The sequence below is a fragment of the Condylura cristata genome, unplaced genomic scaffold (assembly GCF_000260355.1).
Source record: "Condylura cristata isolate star-nosed mole 26May11 unplaced genomic scaffold, ConCri1.0 scaffold00015, whole genome shotgun sequence".
In the NCBI taxonomy this organism is placed as follows: Eukaryota; Metazoa; Chordata; class Mammalia; order Eulipotyphla; family Talpidae; genus Condylura; species Condylura cristata.
Window position 1 is genome coordinate 2,392,648 of NW_004567116.1, and position 10,650 is coordinate 2,403,297.

General features: G+C 66.2%; 1 protein-coding gene across 1 annotated transcript in view; it reads left to right on the forward strand.

The window, feature by feature from the left end:
• Positions 1–63: 63 nt before the first annotated feature.
• The window catches only part of EHD1 (EH-domain containing 1), a 13,772-nt gene continuing 3,185 nt past the window's right edge, over positions 64–10,650 (forward strand). Inside the window, exons 1-4 of the mRNA XM_012725146.1 lie at positions 64–487; positions 3,381–3,478; positions 6,356–6,530; positions 9,414–9,546. Of these exons, the coding sequence (XP_012580600.1) occupies positions 84–487; positions 3,381–3,478; positions 6,356–6,530; positions 9,414–9,546 (810 nt within the window). The 5' untranslated portion in view covers positions 64–83. The remainder of the gene's footprint in view (positions 488–3,380; positions 3,479–6,355; positions 6,531–9,413; positions 9,547–10,650) is intronic.

Consider the following 10,650-nt stretch of genomic DNA (forward strand, 5'->3'; position numbering starts at 1 on the left):
GCCGCCGGGCCCCGCCTCGGCTCCGCGCCTCGCCCGGCTCTCAGCCGCTCTACCCCGCAGCAGCCAGCCCCGTCTCCGGCAGCATGTTCAGCTGGGTCAGCAAGGATGCGCGCCGCAAGAAGGAGCCGGAGCTCTTCCAGACGGTGGCCGACGGGCTGCGGCAGCTGTACGCGCAGAAGCTGCTGCCGCTGGAGGAGCACTACCGCTTCCACGAGTTCCACTCGCCCGCGCTGGAGGACGCTGACTTCGACAACAAGCCCATGGTGCTGCTCGTGGGCCAGTACAGCACGGGCAAGACCACCTTCATCCGGCACCTGATCGAGCAGGACTTCCCGGGGATGCGCATCGGGCCCGAGCCCACCACCGACTCCTTCATCGCCGTCATGCACGGTCCCACCGAGGGCGTGGTGCCCGGCAACGCGCTGGTCGTGGACCCGCGGCGCCCCTTCCGCAAGCTCAACGCCTTCGGCAACGCCTTCCTCAATAGGTACGCGCCCCTCGCCCCGGGGGCCCCCACCCCGCACCCCGGTCGCCAGCCCGCTGCGGCCGCCACCCCCGCGGCCTTTGTCTCCCCCGCAGCAGACCCTCGGCGACCGCTCCTTGGGACAGGGGCCCCGCCGCTTCCCACAGAAGACCCCCCCGGAGACTGGGAGTGGGCGTCTCCGCCGCCCCGGCTCTGTCACCCCCAGAATTTTCCAGGTTATCGGTTTAACTCCCACACTCACCCCCAGATCCCAGGAGCCCTCCCTTTCTTGGTCACCTATCCCCCCCGCACCCCCCCCCCGCAGTTCTTGGCCCCCCTAGCCTGGACATACTTATTTCATTCACAGCAACCCTCTGCCCCCTCCCTCCTGCCAGTAACTGTTTCTTAAGTGTCATGGGAAAATACGGTGAAACTTTCAGCCGTTCCCTGCGCTGGGGTGGTGTCTGTGCCTCCCTTGGGGTGGTGGCTTTGTGTGGGAGGGGTGGTAAGGATAGGCTGTGGTCTGCAAGGCTGGGTGAACCCTTGCCCCCCGCTGCGCAGGTCTGGATGCAGCAGAGGTTACAGGAAGCAGCTCAGGCCCCTTGGTAGACTTACAGGAGGTTCCTTAACCTCCTGCGGTCTTGGTTTCCCCAGTTCACGGTGACTCCTGCCGCCTCTTGCTGAGGGTGACGCCCCACTGTGGTCCCGGGATGTTGTACATGAAGCCAACACCCTGGCTAAGGAATGCAGCTGCTTTCCTGGGAACTCTGGTGGTCCCCACCCCAGTCCAGGAGACTCAGGGAGCACCTCTGCTGCCCTCTGTGCACCCCACTCACAGCGTGGCCCCTCCTGCCTGACGCCTGGGGTGGGGGGAGAGCCCCGCTAGGTCCCCGCCCTGTGTGCTCACATTCCTCCCAGACACTGTCCTGCCCCACAGGGCAGACCAGCCAGCCCTGGCCCAGGCCACGGCCAGGCCCACCTCCCACCTCCGGCACAGAGCTGACCTTTCACACAGAAGGCCGCTGAGGCTGTTTCTGGCCCCCGGCAGCTGCCGGGCCTGTTGTCCTGTTTGAGACTGTGCAGCGCTGTGCGGCAAAGTCCTTTGGCTCAGGCCCCGCAGGGGGCGTGGCCCCGGGGCCTGGAGCCTTCCTGGGAGTTACTTGTGTTTTAGGATTTTTGTGCCTGTTGATAGGCCCTTGGCTCCAGCCCGAGCTGGTGGGAGCCATCTGATCCAGTGGAAAGTTGGCCTGCTGTGCTGGGAATTCCAAGCATGACCAGGCCCCTCCTAGCCCTGGGAACTCCGGGAAGGAAGGGCAGCTGCCCCCAGCTCTGCCACCCCTAGGTCTCCCTCTGCTGGGAGAGCAGGCCAGCGAGGGAGCCCGCCCATCTCAGCGCGGAAAGGACCTTAACCTCTGGAAAGGCAGCCGCCACCTTGCTGCCCAGGAGCCCACAGCCCAGAGGCCCCGTGTGTCAGGTCAACAGGGCACTGGCGGCTGGGCGCGCCTGGTGCTGCTGGTGCCACCTCGAGAGGGCCCTTTGGAAAAGTGGGCTCCAAGATGGTGTCAGTGCCTCGGACCCCAAGACGATGCTTTCATTTCTTTGCCAGCGCCTGGTCTCCACAGGGTCCCCAAACGGTTACGGCCTTGCCAAAAGGGGCCTTATCAGCGGAGGGTGACGGCCTGTGTCGTACAAAGGGGCCCCATCTTTGGCCGACAGGGCCTCTCCCAGAGCCTGGGGTGCACTTAAAGAGACCCTTTGAGTCATGAACTTGATTTTCCAGCCACCCCCCCTAAGTGGCTGCTCCAAGGCTGATGTCAGATGGGGAAGGTTAGGCGCAGACCAGCGGGTCTGCAGGGCCATTGTGGGCGGCCCGGCCCACCCCCGAGGTGTAATCTGCCCTTGCTGGGGAGGGATGAGATGCTGCAGGCTTTCTTGAGTCCCGCCTGCCCCAGGGCCATGCAGAGTGGACAGATGTTATCTGCCTGTGCTAGGCCTCCCGTGAGGCACTCACAGATGTGTTACTTCCCAGGCTCCAGATCCTGTCCCTGGTCTCCTCTCCAGTGACTGTCCCAAGCAGGAGCCCCAGGTGTGACACGCCCACTCTGCCTCTGGCACTGATGAGGCGGGTCCAGGGTCAGTTACCTGCTGGTCAGCGGGTTTTGCTCCATTGCACTTGTAGGCAGCACCTCTCACCCTGGCCAGCTGCCCACTGTCTCTGGGCCGCTGGTCACTTGGGGCGGTGGGGGCACAAGGAGGGGCCAGTGGCACCAGCCCCTCCCCCTGTGGGAACGGCAGCCCGTGTCCCACAGACAATGGGTCAGTATTTTCTTTGCTCACAATACCTTTTTCAGAGTTTTTAAAGAATTCTTTTTTCTTTCAAATAAAGCAGCTCGCTCTCAGGCTCCCAGCGGGGACAGCCCCCGTGCTCTTCTGGGCTGTTCTCAGCCCAGCAGGGACTTAGGCCCGCGACCAGGCCCTTGCCGCTGGGCTGCGGCCCCTCCACGGCTACGTGCTCCTCTGGCGGCCTGGACGCCAGGAAGTGGTGTCTGTCCCCTGGGGACTTCACTGACACCCAGTCCGGTGCCAGGCCCACGGCAGCCGGGGGCGGGACGCGGTGGGGAAGACGGTCTCCCGGTGTGGGTCGACCGAATGTGGAATTCCAAAGCCCCAGGTCACCTGTTTCCCTCCTGGGGCTGAGCTGGTGACCTAGACACCTGCAGCCTCTGGAGCCCGCGACCTGGCGCGCCTCAGCCTCCGGAGGGCAGCGGGCAAGGGCAGTGCGGGCGCGGCTGGGTTTGCACCTTCGGTTGGCTTCCCGGTCAAGAAAATAGGTACAGCAGGCTGGGCAGCGCCCCGAGAGCAAGGAGAGCGCCTTGCTCTCGCCGAGCGAGCCCTGACCTCCGCCCCGCCCACACAGGTTCATGTGCGCCCAGCTGCCCAACCCGGTCCTGGACAGCATCAGCATCATCGACACCCCCGGGATCCTGTCTGGGGAGAAGCAGCGCATCAGCCGAGGTAAGCAGGCCAGGGCGCCCTGGGCAGAGGGCCGTGTCCCCGGCGGCCACTGTCATCGCTGTGCCGGGGCCCTTGGGTCTCCCCCAGGCCAGGGGCTGCTTCCCCAGCTGAGGTACCGTGGCAGGTGGGCCTTGGCCAGTCTCACGTGGCTTGTGCGCTTCCCAGCCCCTGGGGCGGGCTGGAAAGGAGGACCGGGCAGGGGTGGGGCCGTGGGGCTGCAGCGGGTCACCACAGTGGCATGAGGGCTCCAGGCTCTTCGGTGTGCTGAAGTGCTGGCCGCTGCCTGGACGCCCTGGGGCTCACTCGCCCTAGCTCTTGTTTAAAAGTCACCTCCCAAGCCCGTGCCCAGCTCGTGCACCCTCACGGCGGCCTGGAGAGAAGCATTCGGCTCGAGCGCGTCAGGCAGAAAGGGGAAGCCAGCAGACGCCCGTCTGATGTGTCAGGCCTGGTGGCAATGGGCTTGAGTCGCCTGATCACTAGTCCTCGGCAGTGTCCGGCCGTGTGCCTGGCACCAGCTGTCAGTGCCCGGCCAGGACCGGTGGCACAGACGGCCCCCTCTCTCTGAAGTCTGGCCTGGATAAGCCTGAGCTGGGTTACTTTTCTGCTTTTTGCAGAAGGGAGTGGAGCCTTGAGGCCCAAACGCTTTCTGGGACGGGGGAGGGGGTGACGCTGACCGCACCCTCGGCAGCGTCCCCAGGTACAGTGGAGTAGGATCACACTCAGGCTGGAGGAGGGGACGGTGTCTGTGACCCCCTTCACTGGAGGTCTTCCCTGCACCAGCCCCCCGGGACCCCGGCTCTGGTCAGGCCTTGAAGCCGCGGACTGAGGTTTGGGACCCCTGGCTTGCCCTGGCCTTGAGTGGGGCGTGTTGTTGGTGCTGGGGCACCTCGCGTTCCCCTTCCTGGCCGTGGCCCCGCAGGTCTGGCCTTCAGCCCTTCACCCTCTGCCTCCCTGTCAGGTTTAAACCTTTTCGTTCTCCCACTGTGAGGAGCCCAGGAGCAGATTGGGGGCCCCTTCTAAAAGGTCAGGGCCAGTTTTCTCTTTAAGATTTGTTTATATTTGCATAAAGAACTCTGGGGTACAGGCCAGAGGTACAGGAGATGAGAAGCTTCCCCAGAGACTGGGGAGCAGGACAGGCAGATGCACTGAAACACACAGCTGAGGGGGCAGCGGGGAGACAGGAGGGGTCTGCTGCACCCTGGGGGTCCCTCCCTGGCCGGGAATCGAACTCGTACTGCAGCGGCTGCCGACAGCTTCACAGGGCTGAGCTTTAACCCTTGTGCCACTAGGGAGGCCCAGGGCCAGTTTTTCTTCATTATTATTATTATTCTAACCTGTTTTTACAAAGTCTTGTCTTTTGCCAAAGCAAGTCCAAAATTTTGAGTAAGTTATGCTTAGACGACAAAGGGGGACTTTTAATCACTCTCTCCAGGGCTGAGCTGTTCTGAATGGACTTGCTTTGAAGCTCCTGGAGTTACCTTCCCAGATGCCTGAGCTGCAGGGGTGGGCCGGGACCTTCTGGGTCTGTCATCAGACACCCGCACCCCACACCTCCCAACTAGGGACAAGTGGCCAGAAGAGGCTTATCCCAGAGCGCTGCCTTCAGCGTGGCCTTCAGAGCTGCGCTTCTGGGATGGACCTTCTGTGCTGGGGACCACATATCTCCTAGAGGGCGGCTCACAGGCAGCATGCTCCACCAGGCAGTGAGTGGGTGACCTAACCCTGTGCTCCTCAGGCCTCAGCCTGTGCTTCGGGCTTCGCAGGCTGAGAGCGAGGGTGGCCTCTCCTGCTAGGAGGCCCCACCTGCCACCACGCCCAGGTCTTCTGTGTGCAGAGAGGAAGGGAAGTCAGCTCCAGTCCCCTCCCAGCTCCCTTGTGGAGGGCGTGGAAAACAGGTGTTTCCCTCCCAGAGAGACAGGGCCGGCTGCGGCCCTGGGTCTCGGCAGGCGCCCGTGCTCCGTGGTCAGCGGAGCCCCGTCCTTCTGGGGGCCACACGGCCACTCCAGTTGCTAATTACACTGTTCCACCCTCCCCCACCCAGGCTGCCCGTGTGCAGAGGGAGGGCCTGGGAGGACCATGCCCAGGTGAGGGAGGACCGTGAGGCCGTGGTGCTTGGAGACCAGCCCGGGCTTGGTGTGTCACCCCTGCCACGGCCCGAAGAAGCCAAGGGGGCTCTGGGGTGTCGGGCCGCGCTGCCCCTCTGCTAATCTCCCGAGTGACTCGAGATAACGTTCTCCTGTGTCAGCAGAGGAAGGGGACAGCGTCCACCCCTGAGCCCGAGTGGCTGATAAGGGGCATTCCAAAGGGCCCCTGGGCCCGGCAGGGCCGGTGCTGCCGCCGCCCAGTGGGGTCTCCTGCGCGGTCACAGTGGGGCCTGCGCCGGCAGACCCAGCCCGGGCCGCCCGTGCGACGTGACTGAGCTGACTGCACCCTTGGCGCCTTGGCGCGCCCTCGGGAGCTGCAGCAGCAAGGGGGTGTTTGAGCTGGGAGAGCAGAGAGCGGGCCAGTTTCTCTCCTGGCCTGTGCTGGCCGCTGCCGGGAGGGAGCTGCTGCTCCCCGGGGCGCGTGGGCTGGCGTGTGTTGGCGCCCGGACTCAATCTGGGGGCCTGGGCTCCACTGTGGGGTGCTGAGAGGGCGTGCTGGCCTCGGCCCCGCAGGTTTCTGCGCAGGGCTGTGCCCGGGCCCCGCAGTCGCAGGGCGTCCTGCCTCTCGGCCTGCCCCAGGTCCTGCAGGGCGGGCTAGTCCCTGGGTTCTCATTCCCAGGGTACCGTCCTGCTCCTTAGGAGTTGAGTGGGGCGTCCCATCCAGACCGGCAGCCCCTGACCCACAGATGCCCCTTCTCGTGCCAGCTGCCTTCTGCGGTGCCCTCCGGGCCAGGTTCCCACTGGCCCTCAGCAGCTCCGGCTGCCCACCGGGCCGAGCAGCCTGGTCCCAGCGCCCACAGCACAGACGAAGCAGGGGCCGCGCCGGGCAGCCAGAGTGGCGGCGCCTCAGTCCTGTGTGCGCTGGCCGGGCTCGCGCTGGTGCCCCTGAGCTCAGCCAGCGTCCGCTGGTCACGGGTGCAGACCCCTAAAAGTCCAGGGATTCCCAGACCCGGACGAAGAAGTCCTTTTTCTGAGAAACAGCCGAGGAGGCTTTAGACTGGGAAGCGCTGACTCGGCCGGGCTTCCCCTCAGCCTCCCTGACCTCCCCGGGCGGCGCGGCAGCCCCTCAGCCCTCCCCGCTCCCACCTCATGCAGCCCGACAGGCTTCGGCGGGAGCCCTTGACCGCAATGTGCGGGCCGCGCCAGGGCCGTGGGCGCTGTGCCCGCGGGAGGGGTGGTACCAGCCCGCGCTGCTCTCGCGTCTGTTCCCGGCTGTGCGGCCGGCTGGGGAGCAGCTGGCCCGAGTGCCTGCAAATGTTCGGTTTCTATTTGGGGGTACGCGGCATTCTTCGCGCCTTAGGAGCAGTCCGTGCCCAGCACCCGTCAGGAGCGGGGCTTCTCGAGCTCACAGTGCAGCCTCAGAGTAAACATTAGCAAACATTTACGGGGCGCTGCGGAGCCCCGTCCTCGCGGTCCTCGCGAGGGCGGGTGGCTGCCGGGGTCCCAGCTGCTTGGCGGGAAGAGCTGGGGATGCGAGTGTGGCCTGGTTCTAGAGCCTTCTGCCCGGCCCGCCCTCCACCGTCCCTGGTGCTTGCTTTTGGGTCGGATTTGTGGAGAGCTTGGTACTTGACAGGTTTGCTGGTTCGGGGTCACGTGGCCAGCCTGGTCTTTCCACAAGCCCCCGGTCCCTGCGCCCTTCGCGGCCTCTCCGCACCCCAGACAACCCCTGGCCTGGCATCTGCCCCTCGAGGGTTGCGGCTGCGGCCCGCCCCGCCAGGCTGGTCTGCGGCCCTGGCAGCGCTCGCGGGCGGGGCTTGGGGCTCTCGCCTCGCCCGCTCTCGCCGGGGCCCTGCGCCGCAGTGCGTCTCAGGTCTGGAGCATGTTTTGAGTAAAACTGCCGTCACCTTGGTGCAGAAACTTCCCAGTCGGCTTCTGTTGGGTGAAGATGCAGGTGCAGACGGCAGGTGCCCCGCGGGGCGCCCCAGACAAGCGCTTCCCTGGGGATGCGGGGTGAGGGGGCCGGCCAGGCTGGTGGACACTCCCAGCTCCACAGTTTGGCTCCCCCGCACCCCTTTCTCCCGGCCCGCACGTGGAGCTGTGTGTGGCGAGAGCCGGCCACGCAGCCTGAATGGCAGGAAGCGAGCGCTGACTGGAGACAGCCCTCTATTGTTCACGTTCTGGAAGCTTTGGGAATGTGTGAGTAGCTTTTTCCCCAGCTGCTGGAACTACCTGTGTGTGGCGGCCGCGGGCAGGGCTGAGGCATCACCCCGCACTGGGGACAGGAAGCGGGACCCTGCGGCCCCGGCCACACGGCCGCCCCTGCGCCCCCACCCAGGGGCCTCTGAGGTGAGGCGCAGCATGGGGTGACCCCGCGCCCTTGCTAAGCTGCCGCTCCCATCTCCGGGGGGCCTGCGGCCAGACCCTGTCCCCCTCCAAGAGCCGCGACCTCCCTGAGCGCCCGCCGGCGTCTTTTGTCCGTGAACCTGACCCCGGTGACCTGTGGACATGGCACCGTGTCCTCACTGATCAGTTGGGAGGCCCAGAGCTGGCGTCACGCAGTGGGGCCAGCCTCCTGTCCAGTCCACCCCTCGGGCCCTATGTCGTCTTCGGAGGGTGCCGGGGATCAGCCCCCACCCGCATCCCTGGGCCTGAGGCCCGAGAACCCCAGTCTGCGTCTGCACCTCTTTGCCTGCCCTGCCCGGTGCCCCCCGGGCAGCGGTGGCCCAGCCACGGGCCCGCAGTCCCGGGGCCTGGAGCCTTGCGCTGGCGCGGCTGCCCTGGCCTGCCGCCCTGTCACTGGCCTCCGGCCTCCGCCGTCCGCGGCTGTGGGCTGCCTTGCCGGCGGCTGCCCTGGCAGCGGGGCGTGGCCGGGGCCTTGTCAGGCTGTGGAGTCGCTGACTGAGGGGTGCTGGTGGCCAGCCGGTGACCGGCCCCTGACTGCCATGACGTCACATAAGTCTAGGTGCTGTGGCCTTGCTCGTGACCTGTGGGCGTACTTGGCTGGCCACAGTGTCTCGCGCACCAAAAGTGCCAGCACTTTCCATATAAACAGGAAATTTCACTCACCTGCGAAAATCTGGACTCGGCTTTGTCGGCCCCAGAGCGAGGGCTGGCGAGAAACTGGGCCTGTGGGCGTGGTGACGGGGGTCCTTGGCGCCGCTCAGGGCTCTGCTGGCCCCCTCCTCCCGGGGCCCCCACCATCGGGTGGGCAGGAGTGAGGCCACCTTGGGTGGGGCCCGGGGCTTCCCCCGCCTGGCCAAAGCTAGCCCGGGCTCGCGCCCAGCCCATCAGGGCGCCCCTGCTCCCAGTGCCGTGGTTTGCGCCCCACCCCACCCCCGCTCATGGCGAGTCTGCAGCCAGGGCAGTGTGGGGTGGTCTGAGGACACGCTGGGAAGGGGAGCAGCGGGCCTCCTCGGCCACCCTCCCGGTAGAAGCCTGGGCCGGGCATTTCCAGAGTGGCCCGTGGCCCAGAACTGGTCATGACAGGCGGCGTAGCCCGTGCCACCCGCACCTCAGCCTCCCGGGGCAGGTTTCTGCGGAAGGCCGGCTCGGCCCCCGCCCGCCCGCCGCGCAGGAAGGCCTTGCACTTTGGAGGTGGCACCTGCGGGTGCAGCCTGCGCGCCCCACGCCCTGCTCCTGGGGTGCCGAGCCGCTCCCAGCCCTGTGCCCGGCCCCTGCGGTGGTGGCTGCCTGCCCAGGCGAGGTCCCGTTCAGAGGGACGGGGCCGCCTCCGCCCCCTGGGGAGCCCCTGCTTCTACGCCTTGCGCCCCGTTGCCCTGCGTGCCAGGCAGCGCTGCTAAGTCAGCAGAAGCAGTGGACTCGGGCGCCCTCACGCCTCTGTCTTGCCGCAGGAGGACTCTGGCCTTCCGCCCCGGAGCCCGGCCCGGGCTTGTCGTGTCTGGTCCCTGGCCAGCGGTGGAGGGCCAGGCCCTGGCCCTCACCGGGGCCTGCGCGGTGCACATCCACCCTGGTCAGGGGCCGGGGGTGAGGCGGCCTGGGGAGGTGGGCTTGGCTGGGTGTCTGGGCGCTGCGCCAGGCCCTCCTCTGGGAGCGGCTTCTCTGGCAGGTTCTCAGCATTTTGCTCTGTGAGGGACTTGGATTTTGGGGGGCCTGTGGGCAGTGGGTGAAGAACAGGAGACCAAACCCTGGGACAAGGACGCTTGCCCAGAATGACCCAGGGAGGACACGGCAGCGCGGGCTGGGGCTCCAGGCTTCCCGGACTCGGGCCATCGTTCCCACAGGGCCTTCCTCCGCCTCAGCACTCCCCGGGGGAGAATCGGGATTTTCATCCGTTCTAGCAGCCGGAGAAGTGGAAACATTTTGGAGGCAGAACTATAAGGTGGAATGCAAAGTTAGCCCCGTTACAGAGGTCCAGAGTGCACTGACTTAAATTAGGTGGATTAGACAGTTTATGTGAAAAATGAAAGGTCTAGGCCACCCAGAGGGTACACGTACTTTTATCTCTGAGCCCAAGATGGTTGCCCAGCTCCTCCCGTCACGTCTGCATTCCAGTCCTCCAGAGGAAGAGGACAGAGGCTCACACACCGCTTCTTGTTCCTGTGTGCAGTCAGAGAGGCCAGGAAACGCAGCTCGTCCGGGGCGTGAGGTGACGCTGCCAGGCAGGAGTCCAGTTAGCAGTCTTGGGGGGCCCCAGGGGTGGTGGCAAGCCACCCAGTGCGACAGCTGTGGCTACCTGGCCCACCCACCCCTCGGAGCGTCTTGAAGACGCGAACGGGGAGTGGCGCGGGACCTCGAGGGCTTGCAGAGCCGGTCAGCAGGCCATCTCTGCGGGGTCACGGGTTCACATTTTGGACTTGAGCCGCGTGGTCCGTCACCGCAGCATGGCGGAAGCAGCCTAAGGCCCCACAGCCAGAGTGTGGGGAGCTGGGGGGCGTGAGCGGTGGGGAGCAGGCCTGCCGAGCTGGCGCGCCTGTCCCTGTTGCAGAGCGTGGTGAGGGTCCCGCGGAGGCCCGGCGCCTCCCCGTGCCGGGCTCCCCGCAGAGCTCGGACTTGGCCACGTCCCGTGTTGTCTCATCGGCTCATCACCGCTGCCCGCCGGGTCCCGGATGGCGAGGCGCGCCCCTGGGG